Raw genomic sequence first — 26,506 nt, forward strand, 5'->3', positions numbered from 1 at the left:
TCAAGGATTTTCTTCTCATTTATTAAAATTATATCTGTGTTTGGCAGAACACACCAAAAGTGCAGATCCTGGGGACTAATACAGATGAAGCTCAAGTTAGCTGACAGAAGACAATTTTCTTCAGTTCTTTGTTCAGTTCTTACTCATCCCAGGTATCTCCATACTTATTTACTTTAACTAGAGAAAAGGAAAAAAAAACAGCAGTTGCACATGAAATAATTCAAAGGCATAAAACTATGATGAAATGCATCATCACGGCAAGTGGCAGGCGGGGATCGTGTCAGTCACAGCACAATACCCACCCCCCATTAAAGCTGTTTTTGAATAAACGGGGAACGGAATGAGCTTGTTAGTCATTACTCTTTATTGAATTAGTATTCAGTCAAGAGGCCTGCTGTGCTAATTCCTGCCCTACAGAATTTGTAATTACTTTGAAATAAACGCAACATGTGGATGAAACAAAGACAATTGGAGGAAACGGGCAAGGAATGTTGTGATAAATACGTGGCTACATAATCCAGTTACGTGCACAAGTGGATGGATGCAGGATAGTTAAAGACACAGTCAAACACCAAAAAAAAAAAAAAAAAAAATCAGTAATCCCTACTAGGAAACTTCTCAGCCGTTATTATTTGGCAGCTTCCCTTTGTATGGCAGTGAGTCAGAGAGGGGGAAAAAAAAAAAAAAAAACCCAGGGTATCGCTCTTATGGATTTACTCAGAAGCCTGTCACATGTAATCGAACAATGACCAGAAAGTGAAAAGATGCTTGCTTGAAATTGAAATTTGACTGGAAAGTAGACCAGAAGTGACTGTCAACCCTGACAGAGTAGAGGATGGATCTATACGACATAGTAGAAATGCTTACGCTCGTCAGCAGCTTGAATTACTGCAGCTTAAATTATTAAGAAACCCAACTCTTTATTACTATCTACCTACAGCAGAGCCAGGGGAATGGAACAGAATATATGGCTCTTGCTTCAGTGCAACGTCAACAAACAGCTCAACGTCCTGAAGAATCTCATTGTGCCTCGCTGCAACATCAACCAAGCTTAAAACAGAAACTCTCTCAAAGTATGACCTGGCTTCCATTTCTGGCAACAGTGGCAGCTTAGCAGAGCTGTACTACCTGCAGTCATTCCCTGAAAAATGGTTATTTTGGGGGAAATCCAGTCCACTGTGCAGATGCACAAACTTGTCCTGTCACAAGGGAGGGAAGCAGGCAGGAGCAGCTACAAGTCAGGGACTGCTTAAAACTGGCTTTCACAATAAGATTGGGTTAATTCCCCCTTGCGTCCCTGCAACGGACGACAGAAACCACTGTCTCCTGTTTGCTAGGCGTGTTACTACGATAGAGAGATGAAGGGGGAACAAAGAGGTAAGGATTCATTATGCGTGCACAGGTATATGCAAGGTATCATGTCCACTCTGACCCAGGAAGCTAAATCCAAACTTAGCGAGCAGCATCAGTAGAATCTCTTAACTGCCAGTTTACATATAATTCCACTTCGAATGCATTTCTGAATTTTTTTATTCCATTGTTCTCCTTCTCCTAAAAGTACAACCAACTACTCGTAACAATGTATTTTACAAAACTCAATGCGCTATTCAATGTGCTTCTACTTTCAAAATCTGACTAGAACCATCAAACAGCACACACAAACATAATACCGAGAACGTAACATTTCATTGAAGTGTTTTATAATAAAAAGGTTAAATAACTACAAATAAAATAACGAATGCTTGCGCTCATCTCATAGCTGCAAGATTTGCCGTGGAACTTGGCAAGGATTGCAGAATGCCGCCTCAGAGTAAGATTTCTGCGTTTGGTTTTCAAGTGACATCTCTAGGCTTTCTATTTGTGAGGAAACACCTTCACAAAGAGAAAGCACTGTGCAAATCAGTGAAGTGGCAGCTGATTGAATCCAGAAGCTGTAGTTTCAGGTTGTTTCAACAATTTCCCAATGTCTCATTTACTATACTGACATGGTAGAAAAGAAAGTCTCCTGTCCTTGAAATAACAGATGTCAATCATTACCCAATAATTGTTCATAGTTTTTATTTCTAGACCACGTAGATGAGTCCAAAGACAGATGATCTAGAAGAAGTATTTCACAGGGGTGGAATAGATTTGCATTTGTAAGCAACACTGTTCTAAAGTTTACCATTACTGCTTCAGGCCTTTTTGGTTTCATATAATTGCTTATATTAACACGCCTAATAGAAAACCCTCATCTATTCCTAGCAATCTCGTTGCACTGTGAGCGAGTAGATCGGACACTACACACAAACCCCAGTGATTCAACTGACTAGTCCAGCAGTGCGTCAAACGGTAACACAGTCATCTTACCAGTAAGTTTTTCACAGATGTCACGCTAAATAAAACGGTTCTCGAGAAAATAATTATGAACTGCTACTAGGACTTCTTTTCAAGCGCTCTTTCAAAGAGGTGACTGAACGGCACCTTATTCTTCAGAGCATTGCATTCTTATTTTGTGACGCAAAGGTCTGTTTTTCCACTGTGGAAACAAATCTCAACGTTGCTGCCAATACTGTTTCCTTCCTTTAAGTTTTAATGTAGAATAATGAACCTCTGCAAACAATGCCACTATAGAAATCCCTTAATTCCACATGAAACAATTCTTAAAAATAAATAACCCCCCCCCTTTCAAAACCATCAACTAGGTATTCTACTTTGAGAGAACAATGCTATCTACAATGCACACCCCCTTCCATAGCTAAAACGCTTCAGGAGAGCTCTGGGAGTTCTTTGCTCAAAGAGGTTGCTCCGTATACTCACAAATTAAAAATTAGGAGATTTTTGTACGGCCGTAGAAGAGGAATTGTAATTTACTACCAGAAGATCAATGTTTCTGAGAAGAAGAACTACTCTCAAATATGAAACTACAGACCACATCACACACCAGCTACTTGCTGATGCCAGAACTATGAACTGGCTAAAGGGTAAGCAAGACCAAGCCTAAGAGTTATAAACTATTTTTAGCATTACTGCTAACATTTGAGTTTCCTACGTACTGCAGGTAAATCAGCACGTTACCTTCTTTAACTGGCTTTTCCTGTGAAAACTTGGTTTCTGCCTTTGCTGGTAACATCACCTCATACGTCTCTCTGTGTTTATTTCTTAATTCCTCATACGAGATGCCTTTTTTTTTACGACCTTCTTCTGGAACTGGAGCAGGATCTGAAAACAAAAAATATGCTCAGATTCTACAAGGGCATCACACAACAAAACCTGATTATAACATCAGGTTGCCATACCTTTTTTAGAATGCCAGTTAATTACAGCTCAATGCCAAAAAAAAGGGGGGCATGACAGACACATTCTCCATTGCCGTTTAGGAGCGTATGTGGCTTTCAACTCATGCATCCCCTTTCATCAAGGGGTGAAAATGCCTATTTTAAAGGGACTTTTTCGTCTAAGAGAAAAGGCAAGAATTACTATGCCACAAACTGCTAAATATTAAGACAAACCACACCTTGCACAGTGTAATCAGTAATTCCTGTAGGTGAAGACTCATTCAGGGAAGCACTGAATGGAACAGGTTCATAACTAGAGAGCGCTCTATCTGTTGAACTGTAATCATCTGAATAATTAGAAGAAAGTGGAGACCCAGGCCTTTGAGAAGAAGGTTCAGTAAATGACTGAGAAGGCATGTCTGAAAATTCAGACTTCCGACTGGAACGGCTGGAAAAAAACAAAAATACAATTAAATATTAAATCAAGAAACACTAAAGTTAAAACATGGAACCGTAACAATAGTATTGTGTCCAGTTCAAGAACATATTCTTTTAAGGGGTCAGGGTTTAATTCAATTAGTTTCCAACAACATGAATTATTATCTTAAAAAAACAGCTGTGGGTTTGTTTGGGTTTTTTTGTTTTGTTGTTTTTTTTACGTTGCAGAGATTTGTAGAGTACCTTCCCCAACACCCTTTCTCCCAGAAAGTTAACTCATACCTGAAAACCTCCAGAGCAAAAGACAAAGTATTTTGCATGTTACAAGACAAAAACGACAATCCCTTCTCCCAGGGATTCTTCCGATAGACCAAACACATCAGACAAATAGTACCGGATGCGTCCGTATAAGTAGTGGTAGCACAAAAACTTATTTTTGAAGGTCTTTTTGGGAAGAAGTCCCAAGAGACTTGGGCCTTGGGGGGGGGGGGGGGGCGGTCTGGGGAAGAAGCTGTAATTTATAACCCTTCATTAGAAGTTGCTGTGACTGTCAATACCAAAACGGGGGCGGCGGGGAGAGAGCGAGCGTGCAAGCACGCATGCGCAAAGACCTATTACTAAGGAAAGGAAACTGTGAAAGTTCATCGAGTTGTTGAATTACTTTTTCCATCAGAAACATTAATGAGTTTTCTCTTAAGAGACAAAGATAAGATCATACAAAGAATACTACGGAAACAGATGCCTGACCCTCTAAAGCAGTCACTACATACTCAGAACGGCCCTGCAAACCACTACATTAAAAAAACAAAAACAAAAACAAAAAAACACGCCCGTCTCTTAATCAGCCTCAAGAACGCTATCCACTTGGTGCCTTTGGAACAGCTCTAGCATCTTCATTCATTTTTTACTTTAAATTGCTCCTTTTTAGTAGGTGTACAATATATTATCAGGAAAATGTAATGACTTCTCTTGCTGGCTTAAAAGGGTAGCATATATGGACAACTACTTCAGAGTCATTCAAATGGCGTTATCAGCTGACCAGAACAAAAAGGAATTTGTCACTTAGAACACAAAATATATTTTGCAGGTACAAAAGAATAGGCCATTAAAACTTGGAGGCACTTAATGCTGCAGCAGATGATTGCATTTAAACGGGTCAGCACCTAAAGTCAACATAGGTAACGAGCACAACAAGTTCTTATTAAAAACTAGGCGGAAGGGAGAAAGGGACACGTCCACCTCCAAATCCACTGAGTTTATACACTAATAACTATAAAGTAGTAGTTATTAAAATTATGTTTGGTGCTACACAAATTCAAACATTCCAGTATAAAGGTGAACCTGCATACACAACTCTCCCAAGTCCCAGGTTACAAAGTAATTAAGAATGCAATCAAGTCCTCCATAAATATGCAATAAATCGTAGCACACATACAGCAGGACTCCTACTCAGTACCCAACGACTAGTCTCCCAGTTGTGAATCGAGGGTTTAAGTCAGAGATATTCCAAAGTAATTTGTTATTAAAAACCCCTCCCAAGTAGAAAACATTCTGGAGCACAACCGGAAAGAGTTTTAAGAACCTGATGAGTCTCTCATATGTACAGCACGATGCCATTACAGACGTAAAGGATTTAAACAAACAGCAGTAAGCTTGACCACCATGCTTCTTCCTGCACTGATACTGTTTACTGATCTCTTTCCCTTGATAAACACTGAAATCATTCCCACCCTCTTCCTACTGCAATCAAAGCAAGCTATGGGAAAAACTTCCAGAAAGTAACACTGTTCTATTTCAGTTAACTTAGTTTACTTCTAAACTCAAGAGGCTACCTCTGATGTCACGTTCTTGCGAGTAAATTCCACAGGAAGCTAACATCTTAATTTACATGTGATACATTTTGATGAGCAAAACGCTTCTTGTTCAGTAAACAGTTGTATATACAGATCTCAAAATCTCTCTTTGGCCAACTGGCCATCTGATAAAGACGAGATAGCTTCCTGAAAGCGGTACATCTACGGGGGGTAGGGGAAAGAGGGAAGGTGCAGCTCTCAGGATTGCTGGAAGCTGCAAACGTAGCCTTGATCTCTGTTAGCACCTTGGAAACGTCTTATTCTAGCAGTTATTTTAATTGTAAAAGAGAATTAAATGCTTACTTATGCGAACTATGTCTCTGAGCTTGTCGTAGAACATCTCCTATTGGGGAATCCTTCAGTTTCTTAAATTTCTCGCTGCAGATTGGCAAGTAGGATATCTTTCCAGCCAGGTAGCCACACGTTCCAGCAACTGGTTTAAAAGAAAAAAGATGCTTTTATATGCTGCATCATAGCATTCGACATGATTCTAAAATCATCATTTTAAATAAATTATATATTATCGTGAACAAAAGGGAAAAAAAATCAGTCTATTTCTAAACCCCAAAAACGCAGCCGTCTTCTCTCTGCTGCTTTTGCTCACAAAGGGTGCTAAGAACAAAGGCAACAGTTGAAGGGACACGCTGCAGTGATTTAGACACGACACGAGCATCAGGTGATACCAACTATTATTACTCGATGAGCCAAAGGTGACAAAAAACCCCAACCAATCTCCCCCAAGATCCAGAAACAATGAACAATTTCCTATCAGAGGAGAAAAAAGGGCTGGAAATAAACAAAGGCTGGAAATTCCAAAATTTTAATTCATCACAACAGTCAGAGTCTGAAAAGGCTTTCACTAGTGGGAAGAAAAGCCTACAGTATTATAAGACTAGGTTCAGTCTCTTCTGAGGACGTGCTTCATATGACATGGTGGTCTGTTCAACTGAACTGGTAGAACCGCTGCAGTCTTAAACGCTTTCAATTTAGTGGATGAGACTTTCCGGTCTCATCCACAGGCAGGACATTAAACCAAATGAGTTCTTTCGCGACTTAAAGCTGATGATGTCCGTCACTTGGCTCCTTCATTTTTCAGTGGGTCTGAGTAGGAAGGAGCATGAAGGAGTCCATGGCAACCAACAGAAGTTTTGCTGCTGACTTCAGTTAGCAAAGAGTTAGTTGCCGCTAACATTAATTCTCCGAGATCTTCACACTGTAGATTGCATCGTGGACTGCTACTGTACCGATGAGACTGATATTGGAAGAGTGATTCCTGTTCTACTATCTATAGAAGATGGTACATGGTAGATCCATTCAAAAGGATGTTAACAATCCTTTTCCAACAGAGAGGAAAAGGACAGCAACAAGTTTACAAGTGATAAATGTAAGGGTTTAGCTGTTCGGCAGATCAAAAAACTGAGATACCTCAAACTGGATAAATATCTGCCGAGGGAAAAACTACGCAGCCCTGAAAGGCTAAAGAGCAAAAAAGCCCAACAAGAATTCAAACGAGATTTGGCAAAAAAGTTAAGCAGCAGAGGTCGTTAACCACTGGTATAGATTACAAAGAGAAGGCCTCCTTTTCTCTTGAGATCCTCCAATCAAGACACGTGGAAGCATCCCTCTGGAAGATGTTTGAAGATGTTCCAGCCAAAGTAATTATCGGACAACTTCTTTGGATTCCCTTATTACAGAAGCAACAGACAGATAATACAGATTTTCCAGGTTAGCACGGCAAATGAGATAGCATTGCTTTCAGCTTCGTCTGCAGTTACCGTGGTAAGACTTTAGAGAAAGTAACTGAGAGATGGACAAAGGAGGTCACATCCCGCTACAGGCTAACATCAAGTAGGACATACAGATCCTATCCCTCTTTGGAAAGGAAAATGGAGAACCAACAGCTCAACTGCTATGCTGAAAGGGACGGCATCAAAATAGTAAATCATTCACAGACTAACTAGAGCTTCCATCAGTACCTCGGAGACGACTGAGAAGAAGTTGTTAATAATTCCTACAGGCGCAAGAACACTCTGGAACCTGAGAACTACCCACCTCCCCACTTCTTCCAGACATAACCAAGAGGGGAAAAGTAGGGAAAGATGCAAGATAGAAATTAAAACAAAAAAAAGGGGGGAAAAAAAACCCCTGAATCAACTATGTTTGTTAGATTTAAAAGATCCATCACTACGATCAGGCATGGATACCATTCAGAATAAGTGCATCTGCCAACACCGAGACACACACACCCCATTATCAAAGGCAGACTATTGTAATCAGTGGACACAGCAGAAACATGCTCAGATCAGTGCTACCAGAAAAGCAAGAACTGTCTTAGAAATGAGACCTCTACTCTTGGTTCTGCTCCAAGCATGAGCTACAGCAGCAGGGCCTGGAAGCGAATACGCTCTCCTTTCAGAACTTGGGGGGGGGGGGGGCGGGATGCACTGCTTCCTTTAAGCAGACTTTCCTGCAGCAGGAATGTGCAATTAAATTAGGAGACATGATTTGGATCTGTAAACTACGTTCCGGGCAACAGTTTTCAGGAAGATACTTCAGACAGTAAGTGCGTGTGACCTAAACAACATGAGGATGAAACTAAAACTGCTTAACTCAGGGTCTTTTAGACTCCAGTTTAAAACTTATGTCCCAGAAAAATTCCCATACTGAAACTGTTCACAAATCACATGAAGCTACCGACCGAAAAACCACCTCAACAAACACTTTGGGGAAAGCTCTTTTAGTACAAAATGAAAGAGCATATGCCCACCAGTGTACATCGAAAGGGAGAGACCATAAGGGATTGGGGTTGTACTGCCTATAACCCTGACAGCAAGAATGGTTTGTCTGGTCCAGTTGCCGCTTATCTGCTTAAACAGCACTTCCTTCACCACAAACCATGGGTTTTACCCTCCTCCCTCTGAAGCAAACTGTAACAGAATCTGGCTCTATCTGGGCAGATTGGCAAGACGGCAACTTCCCGTTTTACTAGCATGTATTACACTGGACAGGTCAATTTATTTTTTGATTATACTGAACCCAAAATCCTCCTCATGACATTGCAGTTTCCCTATAATTGTGCATGCACAGTATCCAGGAAAAAAAGACACTAAAATAGCCTCAATGGGACAACATGAATAATGACCTTCAGATTAGGGAGGGAGGGGTGGGTGTGCTCTGCAAAGTCCTTTAGGCAGACTCCACTGCAGCAGCAAGCACGCTGTTCTAGTATTTTAGGAGACAGCATTCTGACTTACAAACTTTTAAACAGCGGTGAGAAATTAGGTAAGCCAGAGCAAACAGAAATGTTAAACAGATCCTGTCAACTGAAAATATAATCACTTCAAAAGCAAGTATTAGTTTCAGACAGCAGCCTCACAAATCACCGATGTTTACAGTTCAGAAACTACCGAGAAAAAAAGAAAGCATCGTTATAACATATTGTATATGTTTCTTCCCTCCTACAACACAGGTTTTACACAGCAGAGGATAATATAGAAGACACAGTAAAGCAGCATTTTCCTTTACTCATTTTCAGTTATAAGAAACTGAGAAGACGCCTCAATACCAGTAAGTTACAACACTCCCAACGAGTGTCATTCTATTTCTGACAATACTTAGTTTCACACAAAAATAATTTTCCTTGGCAGACTGTTATGAAGGGGGGAGGGAACTTTCACAGTACCTATTTATAACGTTCTTATCTTAAATTCTTACGTTACCGGTGTCAAGAATATTTCAATATTTCAAGACTATGTCGAGAACGTCAAGAATATTTCAAATCTTCCCATTTTATACAAAGCCTATGAACAAAACTTGGCAAACTCTCTTGCAAAATTCCAAGAAGCTGAATGCATAACATGCTCCACCTCTTGACATGGCATAGGTTGTTGCAACTTGAGATGTGGTACTTAACATACACAGATAAAGAACAAGTTGCTGACTATCAGAGTTGATCCTATTTAGAGAGAATCAACATCAAGAAGGCAAAATTTATTCTGAATATATCACATCCTATCGTTCTACACACAAACACAGTTGCAGCAATATAAGGACAGACTCTGATCACAATGAACTAGCCAACTAGTTTCATGGGAATTGTATTTGCGTAATAGATTCCAGAACCTAAATCACAAATGCAGTATGAACTAATATATACCTTTTACTTACATGCAACTTAGTAAGAGAGCCAAATCTCGAATTATCTCTTAGAACACCTGAAAACGAGAAATCAAAGTAATTAGTAATAAGGCATTAGCAATTAAGCTGAAGGAACATTGACTCGCCATATGAATACACAATGTCAGATCTTTTGCATAGCACTGGGGTAGTAGCTTACTCTTCTACGTTGTAAAGCAAATTCACAAAACCTAACTTTCCCATAACCTTAGAAAAATCTAAGAACTACCTCTTTAATCCTAACACACACAGTATGACTATCACATGCTGTAGCATATATCGTTTCATAATCTCTGCGATATTCCGTTCGTCAAACAACATAAAATGAACAAGACTTTTGATTTTAATTTAAAGTTTTACTCCTCCTTTAGCTTCAGGAACTACAAGTCAGGTAGATGAGAAGTCTCAATTTCTCTTAATTACTAGGAGATTAGGCATTCTTTTGGCTCTGAATAACGCTTCTATAATAATATATGTTTTGCTTTGAGTCCAAATTACAGTATTTTTAAACTTTACCTTTCCTAATCAAGAGACTAGTGGCAAGCATGCTCGCTGCAGCCAAAGGAAAAGCTGTGAAGAAGAAAAAAAAAAGTAGCTTAAAAACAAAATTTTCAGTCTTTTCAACCATATTTAACTAAACATGAAATTAAATATGCAAGTTGCTAGGTCTTACAAAGACCATTTGTACAAGTACATGTGCGTGTGTGTGCGTGTAATAAACTGTATAAGTTATGAAACATTCTCCATTCCAGCTTCTGACATCTACTACACATTAAGCAGTACTGGCGGACGAGTCATCCAGTCTTCATTCGACTTCACGCTTCCTAACACATGAAAGCCAACAGCCAAGGAGATAAAAGCTCTTACCATAGGATTCCAGGTGAAGTCGACTTCTAGCTACAACTACTACAGCATAAAGATACAGAACTTCACACCTGAGAATCATATACCTTTCTTTTGGATGGAAGAGGCTAACGTAGAAGCCAGTGACTCTAAAATGTTTTGATAACCGAAAGGCTTGATTTTGTTGTAATCTAAGAACTTCTGAATCATTCTACCTCTTAAAAAGATAAAACATAAATTGACTAAAATTAGGTAACCTGAACAGCTCTATTTACCAGCAAAATCCAGAGCAGGGCAGGTTTTTCTATAGCTTACAGCTCAAACTGTACAAACCAGGGGGTAAGGAACCGGGAGGAAAACACGAGCCTGGAACAAAGGTACTGCCTATCACAATTTGCTTAACTGTTTGGGTCGGGTCGGTCGGTTTTTATCACGTTGAATGACTTCAGATGGCAGGAAGCATTTGAGAAGACAGCAGGAAGCATATGGGAGGCTTACTTCAAGCAATGGTCGTTACGCTATCGGGAAGACTAAATTTCTTTGAAACTACTCTCATAAGACCACCATGCCTACACAAGACCCAGTAACACTGCAGCGATGAACACGATAGAAGGCTAAAGCTAATTACATTAAAGATTTAAACACGTCAGAACTAAACTACATCTCAAGCAGGACAGAATATGTAGCTGTTACAAAAAGGCTCAATGACTTTATTAACTTTATTTAGGGGAGAAAACGTTGGAAACACCCCTAGATGTTTATAGCGTTTTGATGCCCACAATCTGCTAGATTAAGTCCCTATTTCAGGCTAAATGATATTTTTAGAATTTCCGCAACATATAGAAAATATGCTTTGCAAACTAACAAGCTGGTTTTTTCTTCCACAAATTCCGACAGGGCTACACTAGATGAGGAGTCCAGCTGCTGCACGCTGAGGCAAACATGACCGCACGTCACCTTCAACAAGAAGTCCTGGCTCCTTGGTTCGCAACCCAGAGCATAGTAATACTTCAAAACAGAGAGCACAATCTTCCAATCTACTAAAGACTAACACCTAGATTAGGTTCAGAGATTCTAGACCTAGATATCCTGAGATATAGAACGGCACTGCGTATTTCAAGCCAAAGGGTAAGACAAATCAGGAAAAAAGGAGAAGCAAGCTATTTCAAAAACATCCAGCAAAATTACTACAGAGGACTTCAAAATGTACACTGGGAGTTACATGAAAGCAATAACATCAATATTATTCTCTCCTAAAATCTCTGAGCTTACAAGCGATTTATAGGCCCAGCACAAATATTCTGGACTTCCAAGATGGGTTACACACCACAGCGGAAACAGGTGATACAACCTGGGCATAAAAGTTACATTAAATAGGAATTAGAAATGAAAAAAAAAAAAAAAAAGCAATAGGAAAACGAAGATGGGGTTATACCAAAAAATCACTATAAATAATTACAAAGCATAGAAAACGGACAAAAGCAGCTTAAGAAATCAGGGAATATTAACACTTTTCACTGCTATGGGCAAAAGGGACATTGTCTGCTTCTGGAAAAACAATGGAAGGCTGATAATGAAGGGCTGGAATGTAATTAATCCGAGTCAACATGGTTTTATGGGGAAAAAGTCATGCCAGTGCAACTTGATTTTACTTGTTAATGAGATTACAAGGGCAATCAAATTAAATTATAGCTGTAACTTACATTTTTAAGGTATTAGAGTTTACACGTTACACAATAACGCACTTGCACTATAGTCATATCAATAAAGCATATATTCAAATCAATTAAGAAATGACCATCCAGAACTTCTGACACAGGAGCTGTCAACAGAAAGCCATCACAAAACAGACAGGGCTTGCAAGAACACATTGGTTACGGCTTGAGATCTGTATAAACAAGATGAAAACACACAAAATTATAACAACATCTGTGAACAACAAACATTGGCACAATAAGAACTAACGGTGTCAGGGCAGCCACACAGGCGGCCCGTACTGCTGGGGAAGGAGAGTTTAAGTGATACGTGTTTAATACAGTCAGCACAACAGTATAGGTGCACGTCACGCAAACCTAGGAAGCAAAGACAGCAGGCCTAGAAAACAGTGAAGAGCCTTTGGCTCTATCAGTGAGACAACAGTACAGTACACAGCTCCTGAAAACAAATACCAGTTCTTCTTCTTCTTGCAGCTCCCTAAAATGAAATTCAAGTGAAATTGCTGAAGAAACTAATCCAGGGCTTCTAAACAAGACGACCTTCACGGTGTTTCTTCAGTCTCTGTACAAAGATGAACACTGCCATCAGTTTCCCTGGCAATCTAGAATTCACAGCAAAACACCGCAAGAAAAACAAACAGCCCCCTCCCCTCTTGTCCTCCACGAAGGAGATCACCATTAAACCGGAACCAATTGTTCTCTTACTGCTAATGATCCTGATTCTCTGCACTTCGGTTTTGCCAAACAAGCCGAAGGTTTCCGCGTGTTCCAGAAGACAAGCGGCAGAGAACGCCCACGTGCAACAGGTCAAAATTAAAGCAGATACCAGCCAACTCTGAATCGCTGGTTCAAAATCACACTGCCTTAGAAGCTGCCTCCTAAACTACCGGTTGCCAGTAGAAATCAGAGTACCCATGTGCTAAGTTTAGCAAATCAGCTGCCAAATCCTTCATCTGTCCCAGTTTCTGCTAAGCCACCTACCAGCATCAGGGGGAATCTACTAGCACACGATAAAACAGCGGATAGCAGTCACATCAGAAAGCTTGAACAAACCTCGTAACCACGCGTACACAAAACATACCTGTCTTGAACTTCGGGGTTAGAGAAACAAACTTACATGTTGTAATTAATTCTCGAGCGCTCAACGTTTTGTAAAAAAAAGAAAGACTCCAATCTTGGTTTTTAAAAGAACAAAGCTGGGACACGCGCTATTCTGTGAAAACACTCTCTGTTTATTAGCCTTGCACGTTTAGCCGTAGTAGTAGTACGGAAATCACTGCCGACTGCAGGATCACGTCCGAGAATCTTGACTGTTGTTTTAGCACAAACCCCTAAATGCCTGGCCAGTCACGGAGGCAAAGATTTCCCTCAAAAAGGTGAGCTGCGTGAGTACGTCACACAGCGTTCTCTTGACCAGTCTCCAGAAAGATGGAAAGCAAGGGTACTAAGCTAAACTATCTTCTATTCATGAATCCTGAAGATTACATCACAATTTGAAAATCAAAAATACAGGAATACAGGAAACCAAATGTTAAGATATACAATCACATTACAATACAATACAAGTTATCTACACTGTTATAGCCAGGCTAGCTGTACCTATTTTCAGCTTGTTAACAGACCTATTAGCTCAAAACGTGAAGGGGCCTTGTTATAAAGTATAAGCCTCACCAAGTACACTGTCTCTTTTACATGATTCATGTGTCTTGCAAGTTTTTAAGAAACGTAAATTCTGCACGCATCAGCCTGTAGTAGGATGCAACTTTAGATCACGTGAAATTCCTTACTGCGCTGTCCTGATACGCTGACCTGTGTCTTCCTTCTTCAGTCCCTCACAGAACAACAAGAGCTAAGGGTAGAAGAAAGGCAAAATAAGTTTACCAGCAAACTGAACTTACCTCTGTATCGGGCACTCTCCTCGCCGCATTCCTTGAGGAGTCGCCTTTCCTCCTCTGTTGGCACATAAGGCTTAGGTACCGAATTCTTCCATCGGGGAAATCGATTTAAAAAAAAAGGGGGGGAGGGGGGGAAGGAAGGTTTTGAGGCCTTGAGGTTTTTCAATGGCAAACTTAAAACCTTCGCACATCACAGGGCCTGTACTTTCTCACACTTATATTTAAGAAACTGGTGCCTTTTTGCCTACAAACCTCACGGGAAGCAGAGTGTTAGGAGAAATCTAACGCTTTTGCGAAACAAAAGAGAGGGGGAGAGGGAAGGCTCTACCTCGAGTAGGCGCAAATTCCGACTCGCTCCTCTCCCCCCGCTTCAGCAAAGCCCGATTCGGGCCTTGCAGCCTGCCTCCCCAAGTAACGCTCCGAACCGGCAGCTCCTTAACTCCCCAGCTTTTAAGAGCGCTTTTAGCGCCCCCCGACACGGCGGCCGGCCGGCTCTCCGGCCCCCCGCGAGCAGCTGCCGCCGGCCGAGCCCCAGCGCCGCCTCCGCGGCGCAGGCGACGGGGCCGCGGCCTGGCTCGGGCCGATCCTGCCGCCGCCCCGCTGGGGGCCGCGACGGCGAGGCGACGGGACCCGCCCCGGGAAGGTCTCCAGGGCACCGCCCGCCGCTGCCCCCCGCTGCCCCCCGCCGCGCCGCGCCGCGGGCTCCCCCTCGGCAGCACCTCGGCCGGCTCGCCGACCTCCCCACCGCCAGGACCCTGCCCGGCCTCCATGGCGGGGCAGCCGGGGGCACCGCGGCGGCACCGGCCGGCTGCCGAGGCACCGGAACCTCCTGCGCCACCTTGGCCCGCCGACCCGGAAGCAGACGCGCGCCGCGCCGCGCCGCGCCGCGCCGCACTGCCCCTCCCGCCCGCCGCCCGATGCCCGGAGTCCGCTGCCCGCGGCAGCGCGCATGCGCAGGCCGGCGGCCGCCAGGGGCGCCGTGGAGCGGTAGCCGCGCTGGGGTAAAATGGCCGCTGTGAGGCGGCAGCGGCTTGGAGGGTTGGCTTGGCCCCGAGGGGCCTCTCGCGGCCTCCTGGCGCGAGGAAAAGCTGTCTGGCGGCGGCGACCCTTGCGCCTGCAGGCAGACAGGAGCCCTTCTGGGTGGCGAGTGCTCGCTCATGAGGGCGGCGAAACGCTGGGGCCGGCGAAAGAGTTGATGGGGCTGGGGGCCGCGTTTGTTCGTTTTCAGCTGTTTCACTAGCTTCGGTGTTTCCCGAAAGTCGAGCGAGGGCAACGTGACTGTCTAGAGCTAGCAGTCAAGATTCAGAGCGGTAATTTCAATAGCGAGTGTTTCCTTCCTGTGCTTTATCTTGTTTCCTGTCTGCTTGAAGAGTGCCACCCTCCCTCTAACAAATTTGAGAGCAGGCACAGCTTCACAAGGTGGTGAATCTTTGAACGGGATTCTTACGTGCTTCTTGGCAAAGCGTTCATACGTGTGTTCTTGGTAGTAGGTTCGCGGCGTTGTAATTGCTGTAACCACCAAGTGGTTTTTAGAGGTGGTGAGAAAAAGATTTTATTTCTCCCCTGCCTACCTTGGGTGCTGGATCTGTTACTAATGAACAACTAGCTCTTAAAGACATATTGCCAGGATTGGCTGAGGAGAAAGGACGTCTGTTACTGAGGCACAAATGTTAAAAGAGTTTATTTAAATTAAGAGCAAGCGAGGGCCTGGGGAGCAACTATCTGAATGTGAAAATAACAGAGATTTATTTGGTGGTTAGGATGGTGTTGGAGTGTAAGCTTAGAAGCAATCTGCGCGCGTTGCCTCTGGCTAACGCTGCTGAAGAGGCAGCATTAGTGGATGACTGCAGTTCATCAGAAATCAGGAAAATCTGAGGAAAGAAGATGTTTTTGGTTGTGTGTTGTATGCTGCAGAGCTGTCCTGTAAACATCCAATACTGCTGTTTGAGTTCAGCATATCCTGCTCTGCCTGGGCTTGCCTGGAATGCACCACCCCCCGCAGCCATTCCTGGAGCGAGCCCTGGCCTCTTAATGCTGCAGTTCAGGTGAAGACACTTAGGTTGCTACTGTCTGATGACTGTACAGAAGCCTCTGCCTGAAGCTAGGAAAAGAAAGGCTTTAGAGGCTGAAAGTGTCTGAAGTTAGTGGAGAACGTGGCTGTGAAATGAACACCCGGGGAGCACCTCGGGCTAAGGAATGGGTTTGGCTGCCTAGAGTGGTTGGGGTGCGCCAACAAGAGAGCTGCAGAGGAGATGGGTTTGTGAATATTGGATTCTTGAAATGAGCATGAGGGATGTAGAATTGGAAATTGAGTTTTTAGGGTTGAGAATTCATAGCCTTCATCATATGCTAAACAACAACAAAAAAAATTCTATTGTGAGTGAGATCACTCTGCCTTATAACACGAGTTACTTCCAACCTTCACCTCTGCCTATCACCTGGACCTCCCCTAATGAAGCAGTCTCCAATGCCTTGAGATGCCAGTTATGCATCTTTTGAATAGCAGAGCTGAAGACATTGGCCTCGTCAACTGACCGTAGTTATTTATGTGAGCATAGCACGCTTCTTTAAGCCACTTAATGTCATGTGTCTTCTCATCTGTCTTTCAGTACGCTCTAGGCAAAGACCTACCATGGGTTTTTAAAGCCAGAATTTTTGTAGGGGAGGTCACTCTTATGAACTCCGCACATTCCCTGAAGCGGGAGCCTCGATGGGGAGGAAACAGATATCAGCCTGTCTTAGTAAAGAAAATAATGATCCTGAGCGGTTGTGTTGCCTCTGCTCTATTGTAAAATTAATGACAATTCGAAAAAATTAATTTTAGATGAATTACAACTCGCTTACCTATGATTCTAAACTTTGTATGTTTTGTGACTTAGAATAATTCAAGTAAGACTGTGAATATATTTCAGATTCAAAATACTATAGTACTGCAACCTGATAGTTAACCAGAAATTTGAACCAATTAATTTTCAGGTAGATCTCCCAAAGAAGAAACAAAGGAAAACGTTAGAAAAATAAGTTTCTTTTTAAATGAACTGATTACTCGCACAAGAAGTTGGTGTGTGTGAAAATCAGATGGTCTAAATTGCGGTTCTTTATAAAACAAAGTGACTGGTGAATATTGAGAGGTCTTGAAGCTCAAGACAGTCGATGCAGAACTCACCCTAGTAATTTGGGTAGTTTAAAAAGTTGTCTTTCAGATAAATTCTACTCCACCCCCTTGTTCAACAGTTAGTGCCAGGCTTCATACAGACCTGTCACAAAAGACAGAATTAAACTAAAGTTATCTGCTAGGCCAAGTCTATCACATAGGACATAGCTGAAACAAGTAGACGCGTGAGAGACTTGGAGCACGTGTTGATCTGGTAAGGAAAGCGGCCAAAACAAGTCGTGGAAGCTCGTGTGCTCTAGCACGAGTAGTGGAAGCTAGCCGGAACGGTGTGGGCTTTGGGGGCTTGGTTGGTCGGTTGGTGTCGTGGCCCTCTGGACAAAGGAGTAAAATACAGCAGCTGAGAGCTGCTGATTCTTCAGGTGCTGCCAAGAATTAACAGGACTGCATTTGGAAAAATCCCTTTCTCCCTAAGGGGGAAAACAGGGCTTCATACCAAACATTGTTACAACTCCCGTAAGTGGTGGCAAACAAAGAGTCAGTTATTTGCCTGAGGCATGATGGCACGTCAACAAGAACCAAGAGTGGGTGTCTTTGTGGAGCCGATAGTCAAAGCCTCAATTAGTGAGGTAACTTTGTAAAGTACTTCACACACTAGCTACTCCTCAGGGCTGTTTTCTAAAGCAGGCAGGTAACAGCCAGGAGGAGACTCTGGATTCCAGAAATGGTAGGACTGTGCATCCTGTGAGGCTTTGGGACTCAAGGTGAAAACACCATCGTAGATTTTGATTGGCAGTGAGATGCAGCAGCTTTCACTTCGGTTAAGTTTGTGTACATGCATTTATTGGGAAGATCAAGCTGAGCTCCTAACTCTGAGCAACTTCAGCATTAGATGCAACTTCTGACGTACCTCGGGGCAGCAAATTGCCTACAGTTCTGCCAAACGTCAGTAGCACTGAATGCTACTATTCTTGTTCTATTGCCTAACCATTGGGAGCGTAATACAATTGTTAGAATAGAATTCAGCAGGCTTTTGGATCTGAAACCTCAGTTCACCACGTTTGTAAATCTACAGGAGAGAGTTAACCTGGAGTACTCCTTTTTGCTACCAGTATTTTGTTACGAGTTCCTTTCCCGCTTTCCTGTTCCTAGCAGGTTCTGCAAGTCGATGTACGTTATTTATCTCAGGGGTCTGGAAACTGCAGAACGCGTGAACATCAATAACCGGGCACGAAGGGCCTTCTACCCCACGTAATGAAACCGGACTTGTACAAAGCGTGTGATAGGACTGGGAGCTTCTCTTAGCAGATACTGGCAAGCGTTGTCCTGGTGCGTTGGCTGCTTGCAGAAAGCATGCTATTTAGTCCCTTGTGGTGGTGTTGGATAGGCTCATTATAGTACAGTACTTGCAAGCTAGGCCTATATCATTTAACAAAGGGAAACATAATGACTTTAGGGGTGATACTCGTTTGCAGTTTTTCTGTTGTTTTACCATGCTTGACATGGATTGCTGCGAAGGAACTTCAGGGGGTTTGCTTTGGGAAAACGATGCGAATGATTTCTGGCAGAAAGACAGCATCTGCGCGTTTGACGCGAGACTGGCCAAGACGCAAATATTTGCCCTTATTCCTTGAGGGAAAGGCATAATTTTCTGACTCTTTCCTAGACCAGCGTCTAACGTGTTACTTCCTCGAAACGGGCACGGCGCAGCACGTTACAGAGGCGTCTGGGCGGTTGTAATCTCCTCCGTCTCCGTGCAACTCTCTCGGTATTCCCCAGCCATAATTCTGCGTGCCCAGGCCGTAACTTGGTCAGCTTTTGTGGCGGCGATACCGGCCTCTTGTTGCTCCCAAAGACGGAGGCGGGGGCGGCCCCGCGGGAGGCGCCCGGCTGGGAACTCGTCGGCACTCCCTGGGCGCCGCGAGCCCTCGAAGGGGCAGGCGCGGCGCGGCGCGGCGCGGCCCGGGGCGCTCCAGATGGTGGCCGCGACGGGTGACTGTCTTGCGCCCTGGCCTATCAGGGCGGCAGGAGGCGAGCGAGCCTAGCCAATGGGGGGGGGCCCTCGCCGCCCTCCTTCGCGCTGTGATTGGTGGAGGCCTGCGGCCGGCGGGGCGGGGCGGGCAGCGCGGAGCCAACGGCGGGGCGGGCGCGCGTGAGTGCTGCGGCCGTGCTCCAGTGAGCGCCGGTTCCTGTTGGAGAGCCGCGCGCCAATGGGGAGGCGGCGGGGGCGGGAGGAGCGAGCCGGACCGTCGAGTTATCGGGAGCGGAGCGGAGAGGGGAGCGGGTGCGATAGGTAAGTCGGCGCAGGCGGGACCCGTTCGTCGGCGTGGGGAGGAGAAGGGTACCTTCCCTGACGGAACCGTAAATGGCGGGGGGCGGCTGCCGCGGGCCCGGCGCCCCCGCCCCTGACTCGCGCCGCTTTGTTTACAGCGGGGAGGGGCGGCTGCCGCTCTCCCCCCGGGGCTGAGTCGGGGCGGGGGCGCGGCGTCCGGCGCCCCCAGGACGCCCCCCCCCCTCCCCAGTAGCTCTAGCCTTCCCCGGCCTCCGTCCGAGGCAGGGCGCCCTGCCTCCTCCCTTCCCTCTTCCGCCCTCTCCCCCCGCCCGCCCGCGCGGTGGCCGGCTCGCTGGCAGCGGGAACGGGTCCTCCCCGCCGCGGCGAGCCTCGCTCGGGGGCGCCGGTGCCGGCGGGGGCAGGCGGTTCCCCCCCCCCCCCCCGAAGCCCCCTTCGGGCCGGCCAGGCGCTCGCGCAGCCTTTTGCTGAGCCGAGCGGAAAAAACGAGCGGGCAGCGCCGTTACGTGCTGTTCCTGATGCAATCGCCGTCACGGCGAGGACGGCAGCAGCTCTAGCGAGGGGAGACGTGTGTTGCAACTTGTGAAGAAAGGGGAGGCGAGTTAATGAATTTATTAGCCCCGCTCTTCCCTGAGTGCATCTGAGCCTACGTGCGTGCCTTTAAATGAAGCTTAGCTCGAGGTCTGGAGCATTAAAGTAGGATATGTCTGTTTCTCACATAGCGTGTAGTACTTCTTTAAAGAAGTCACTTTAAAGTGCTGTTAGCACCAACCTCGGATGTCTTCTTTCATGACGCTCACTTTTACAGTTTCACCTACCGCCTGCTACCAATGTGGCTGTAAGTATTCTAAGGTGTCTTGTTAGGACTTTCCCTCTCAACTTGCAAATATATGGTTCCTATTTTTGTTGGTTATTGGATAACTTTGACTGTACTATCTCTTGGGACACTGAGTGAGCAATTCAGTTTGTATCTTAGCCAGAAATCCAGCAAGCAGGCTAGCTCAAGCCAAAGCATCCTAAAGATCCAGGAGGAAAAGATAATTTTCTAATTGTAAGTTGAGCAAAGAGTGAAATTAACTTGTAGTTAAATTTGAGAAGTATTTCCTCAATATGCTGTTTCCTCAGTGTGCTGTTTTGGTATGTTGGCTTCTGTATTACTACTGCAGTGCTGAGGGTATGCCCTGAACACTTCACAACTTTGTAGAAGAGCGTTGAGCAAGCACTGGGAAACGGCACACTGATTCTTATCTAGTGACACTATCACAGGAAGGAAACAAACCACTTGGCAAAAATTGCGTTGCAGGTCTAGTAAGTGAAGTATTTGAAGAGGAGAGCAAGGTTTCTCTCTGTCAAGAGTTTCCTTTATCTGTGGCTTGCAGAGGCCAGTAGTTAGTGGTACTTGATGGCCGTTGTTTTCAGTAGGCAAGTGCCTACCCTGGGCAAATTGCTACTGTGAATGGCTTCCTTGTGTATGCTCCAGAAGAGATTTGGTTCAAGTCTGTACTGACTCCTGTCTGCAAGTGGTTCCCTTAGGGCAGAGGAGGAGTATGTTGCTTCGGGATGTTGCAGAGAACTGTTGTTGGACTTAGTTTCGAGGGGAAAGTTGTTTAATTTTTGTGCAGGATTAATATAACAGATAAAACCCGTTTAATATTTCAGTTATCAGATATAAAATATAAAGTGAAATACCTATAAAATATCAGCTATATATATAAATTTGGCCAAGGGCACCAAAGCATAGTGATAGCTGGTTATTCATGTAACATAGTATCTTTAAGGAGGGAAGTTTGGGGGTTGTTGGACTATCAGGCAATGTTTGAAATGAGGACATGTTACTGTGTTGTCATGGAAGGAGCGAATACCGAGCCAGTTTAAAGGCATTATTAACCAGTTGAACTACAACAGGTAACTGGTTGCGATGTTGGTATAGGCATTCATAGTATTAATGAATAGATTTAGTAACATATAGAGTGATTAACTAGTAAACATATTTATCAAAGTATTTAAATACATCTATGTTAGGGCACAAAGAAAGGAACAGAAACAAAGTAACAGGCAAAAGAAGCTTAAGTAACTACTCCTGAAAGCTTCTTCACTCTGCACCGCTTTTCACTATCTGCTCTGTGGTTTGGACACCTAGTCCCCTTTAGCAAAGAAGCTTTGCTTCTGTCGACGGGACAATAACCCTCCGCTAGGTGCGCCGAACACTCTCGTAGCTATGCGGAGAGAGGAGATTTAAATCCTAGCGGCGTCCGGATCCGCGGGGAGTTCATCGCTTCAGCACGGCAGCTGCCTCTGATGAGGCGATTTCTAGGGCTGGACACCCGCGGCGGTTATTTATAGCCGTGATGGAATGGGGGGGGAGGTCATCCTATTACGTGGTGGCTCGGCCAGGTTCGGGATGATTCCGGCATGTTCTGGACGGACAGGCCCCGCCTACTCCGCGCCCACGTGGGATTTGAGGGCTAGCTGTTTCCTCCAATCACGGTCCAGTCGCTAGGCGGAAAACTGTCGGCCAGCAGGTTTACCCCGACAGGTCAGCCATAGGTCAGGCCAAGAGACATCAGGTATACCCGTTGAAATACATGTGGTGGCACCCATAGAATAACATTTTCCAGTGTCATCCTGCTAGGCCTAAACACCCCAATCGTGGTTCTCCAATGTTTTTTCCCTGTGTGTGTTTTTAATCTTTTGGGGTAAAATTAATTAAATTAATTGATAGGCTGAAGGCTTGTGCTAATACAGTTGAGAACAGGTTGTCTGTATTTACTCTTTCCAAGAACTTAAGAAGATTAAAATTAACCCACTCCTCCCCAGGAGGGGGGAGTAATTATATTATTTTCTTTCATCAAGCAAAACAGGGTATTCCACGCTGGGAGAACTGTTTTATTTGTAGTTACATATTTCAGGGAGTTCTTAACTTGGTCTTTTTGTCTAGTCACAAAAGTCTTCATTATTGCCGGGACTAAATGTCAGTCTCTTATTTTTTCTCGAAGTTGCTTAGGAGGCACGCAGACCAACTTCACACTCCAGTGGACTTGTATAATGCAGATGGTGGGTGTAATGTGCTTCCTCTGGCCTAGAAAGCCAAAAGCTTTTAGCAGTTCCTGTCTATGTTTAAGCCGAAGTCTAACAGAAACCATAGGTGTAATGTTCCAATGATAATGTCAGAGCAAGGTAGGAAAGTATATGGGCACGTGAATTACTGTGAGACAAATTAGGTGAATAGTTTATGGTTTGTGGCTCCATAACTGTAGTTTTTGGCCTCTTACCAGTAGGAAATGCAAGGTAGCTTATCCATGGATGGCAGAGCAGCTGACGCACTGCACAGCCTCATTGTGGTTTACCTGTTTGTCATGCTTCTGCCCGCTTGCGCTCGGACAGCTTTGTGATCCTTTATGCTCTCTGTATCTAGAGTAATCCTCGCAGGCATAATTATGGGATGGAGAGGAAGAGTTGCAACGTGTGGGATGTTGGGGTTTCGTCACTGTTATTCTTGTCCAGTGTCATTCCAAATCTCAGTGAACCCAAGTAATATATGTTAGCCAGGTTGGTTCACCTAGGATTGCTTCTGCCTTTTTAAAATTATGGATTAAAGTAAGAGTTGTTCTTTCTTTCTAGTAGGTAGCTCACTTGACGTTTGACAGTTAATTCTCCAAGTAGCTGTGTTGTACTATATAGTTCCGTCTCTTAAGAAGCTCTGCCTCTTTCTCTTTGCATGTATACAGTTCTTGTTTTTTGCCTCCCTCCTCGATTTACATTTTTCCATTTGAACCTGCATGGTGGTGTCTCTTGCATATAAAATTGGAGGGAAGAGGTGTTTGTTGAGAGGGAGTGGATATGTATGTTTGGTATGTGTATGCAGGTGTATGTGCGCAACCTGCAGAATTAATGGGTGAGTAACTACAGAATGAGCTGGTAAAGGTGAGGAGTAGTGGAAAGCAAGCATGGGAACAGGAAGCTAGGTGGATGTGAGCACGGAATGGCTAGAATGGCCTTTGGGGGGAGGTATTTGATCGTCTTTACCTACTGTTATGCGAATGTATTGAATTAACGCTTTTGTGTAGTACTTCTGGACCTCTACTTGTCTAGGAAAAAACCAAAGCTGATTTTTAAAACGCTTGGGAGCATTGGTCTTAGTGTAGCTCCTGACCAACCTTTGGCCTTTTAGGCTGTTGTTCAAATCTGTAAATGAGCCATCAGGCAGGCACTGACTATACTTGTATTTTTGTGGTGGTAGGGCTAAATTGCGTGCAACTGGTTTGGTCCAATGTGAAGCCCAGCTAGTATCTCCTTGGAGAGTCCGTCTAAAGAAGGTACCGCATAGTGCGTTCGGTCTAATGCTGTAGTGCAAGTTGTTGTTCTTTGACCTGACCTTGTTCTGTGCGTTTTTAAATTGAGAGTAAGTATTTTTCGTGTTGTTTTTCAAGTGCTTCCTGGCCGCTGTGATTTTGTAGAAGCTGTTGTTGCATGCTCCCTCAGAAACGAAGCAACTGTGGAGTTAAAACATTAAGATCTTTACTAGTAGACTCTACTTTGAACTACCCAGGCGTTCAAAGTTGACAAACTGGAATTTTTTTTAGTGATGTAAGTCCCTAAAAGATATGTGGAAATTTTCAGACAACCGTCTGAAAACTAGCGTGCATTTGTAATGAGAAGAAGAGGATGCGTAGGACGCACAGGAGAGCGAGACCACCAGTAGGGTTTGTATAATGTTTTGTACATAGAAACGTGAAGGATATTTCACCTGCTTCTCTTACTTTTGTGCTGCTGGAGAATGCAAAATGACATCTTTTGGATGCTTGTTAAAACAAGCAGCAAGTTTGTGTCTCGGCTGAAAACTCTGAATACGGACTCTATGAACTCACCAGGCTGAGGGCCGTTTAAGAAAGAAGGGCGGGTAGAGATGGTCTTCAGGAGAGCAAAGCCGTCATTGTGATTGTGCTATTTGAAAAGGGCTAAGCACTACTGCCTTTTACGTGGCATGTATATCAAATTCCTGGAGTACAGAGAATATTGCCCTGGACTGGAATATTTTCTGGAACTGCTTGAGTATATAGGAAATCTGTCTATTAAGTGTTGTAGCTTAACAAAGTCTGATCAGCATAATTGAAGAACTATTAGTATTTTATATATAGGACCTGAGTTTGGCCTCTGTTGAAATTACTTTTGTTAATAAAAAAGCTTCCTGTGTGTTTCAAGCTAGTAGTATTTTTTTGTGTGACGTCCGTAGGTACTTGGGACCTGAATGTGCATACAGCTCATGTTGATTCCTCCTAGTGGTGTATAATAGCTAAAGAAGTGTGTTGCCGTTGACTTTTGTTTCTCTTTGTAGGAGCGCAGTAATAAAACCAGTAAGTGCTTTAGTAATTGTTGGCAGGGTGGGGGGTGGTGGTTGTTGTTTTTGGAGAGAGAATGTGTTTTTAGTTGTAGCAGGCTGTTAAGGGAGGGAAAGTAGTGTGTACCCTGTTGATTTTTGATTCAGTAGCCAGTAGCTCCAGTGCTTGAGTCCTGGTAAGTGTTGCTCTCTGCAAGCTCATTGGGTTGAAAAGGACTGTTGCTATTGCTTTGAGGCTGTTTTCATGAGTGCTGCCATCATGTGAAAGGAAGAAGCTTGTGGTGCTGGTTACCGTTTTTTAGATGAATGAAGTCTTAGTTTGCATATGTGTCTTTTCCTTGAATTCCTTTCAGAAGTAGGAAACTGTCAAAAGCAGTTTGAAGATGTGCTGCTATAAGCTGCTGCTCTTTAGATTTGGTAATTGAGTGTCACGCTTACAGTTTGCTTTCATTTTAGTCTGTGCTTGCAATGTATTTTGTAGGGAAACTATGCTTTTAGAAAGTTAAATGTGAGTTTCTTTTCTAGAGCGGTTTCAAGCATCTTCGTGCGTTTTCCTACTGTTGCTGTAGTGATGGTGGTACAGAGGAAGGCATTTCAGGCTGCTTTGCCTGCCCTGCCCACTTGTGGAGGGTCTTGATTCCCCCCCCCCCCCCCCCCCCATTGCTGAGACGTTTTTACTGTAGATGTGGCGAGTGATGGTGTTGAGAGCAATGGCTGTGAGAGTGTTAGTAGGAGAGACTACGAGACTACAGTGTGAGAATCTCGGTGCGTTGTTTTCCTGTTGCCGGTAGCAATACATCTGAGGAAAATGGTGGTTGCCGTTGGGTCTGGTGTGCCACTTTTCCTCCCCAGTGCATACTGACTTCAAAGAAAAAATGACTGTAAATCTGTAGGGGACAAGAGATTAGGCAAGTTGGAGTTATATTCAGTTCTTTCCTCTGAAATGTTTGTGTGTAAAGTATATAAATTAGTGCTGGCCCAGACTTAGTTTTCTTTTTTCCCCGAGGGAAGCAAAACTATTTGAGGTAGGCTTAATATATGGGTGGCTTATAACCTCTGTCACTAATAGCCGAGAACTCTGCCCTGGGCAAAGCTCTGTATCTCTACTATAGGTCACGCTCATTTGTGTGTACTGGTTAATAAGGGCTGGTTTTGCTTTCACCTTCTTCCCAAAGTAACCTTAGAAATTTGCATTTGGTCACCAGTACTAGTTGGACAGAGGAGTCTGTAGAGTATAAATACAGTATATAAAGATGTTGGTTCCCACAGCCTGAGACAAAAAACATACCTGTTTTCTCATGTGCTGCTTCTTTGTCAACCAGTTAGAAGAATCAAAAAGGTGAAATCTTTCAGGAGTCCTTTGCTATCTGTTTCTTCTGTGAATGAATAAAATGATCCAGAAAAGTTCTTACGGAATAGAAAAACTAGTGGCTCAACTAGTTGATCCTTACAGGCCACGTTGATTTAATTGTGTGTTAAACATGTATTTTGGTTAGATAAAAGAATTACATAGTGGAGGAATTCTGCCCAGGCCAGGCCACCTAAGAGGACCTATAACTAAATGTTATAGTAACAATTACATGGTTAGG

At 44.0% G+C, this 26,506-nt stretch overlaps 2 protein-coding genes and 1 long non-coding RNA gene across 11 annotated transcripts in view; 2 read left to right on the forward strand and 1 right to left on the reverse strand.

Annotated features, from left to right (window-relative positions):
• LOC138067015 (OCIA domain-containing protein 1-like) lies at positions 1–15,055 on the reverse strand. Its single transcript, XM_068940972.1, has 8 exons — positions 14,897–15,055; positions 14,181–14,265; positions 10,241–10,294; positions 9,712–9,762; positions 5,852–5,981; positions 3,497–3,705; positions 3,058–3,201; positions 1–177 (listed from the first exon to the last, which is right to left on the reverse strand). The coding sequence occupies exons 1-8, from the start codon at positions 14,945–14,947 to the stop codon at positions 140–142; spliced, it is 762 nt and encodes a 253-aa protein (XP_068797073.1). The 5' UTR covers positions 14,948–15,055; the 3' UTR covers positions 1–139.
• On the forward strand, positions 2,218–10,614 carry LOC138067016 (uncharacterized). Its single transcript, XR_011140691.1, has 3 exons — positions 2,218–2,351; positions 9,018–9,115; positions 10,477–10,614. It is a non-coding gene; the product is annotated as an uncharacterized lncRNA (long non-coding RNA).
• The window catches only part of LOC138067014 (OCIA domain-containing protein 2-like), a 26,532-nt gene continuing 14,142 nt past the window's right edge, over positions 14,117–26,506 (forward strand). For 2 of the 9 annotated variants that reach the window (XM_068940962.1, XM_068940967.1), the window contains exons 1-2: positions 19,576–19,630; positions 20,302–20,417. The gene's annotated coding sequence lies outside the window, so the exon portion shown is untranslated. Of the gene's footprint in view, positions 14,256–15,128; positions 15,488–19,387; positions 19,651–20,301; positions 20,418–26,506 lie in introns of those variants that run through there. The other 7 variants (XM_068940966.1, XM_068940968.1, XM_068940963.1 and 4 more) reach the window with 6 other exon arrangements.

The sequence above is a fragment of the Struthio camelus genome, chromosome 4 (assembly GCF_040807025.1).
Source record: "Struthio camelus isolate bStrCam1 chromosome 4, bStrCam1.hap1, whole genome shotgun sequence".
NCBI lineage: Eukaryota > Metazoa > Chordata > Aves > Struthioniformes > Struthionidae > Struthio > Struthio camelus.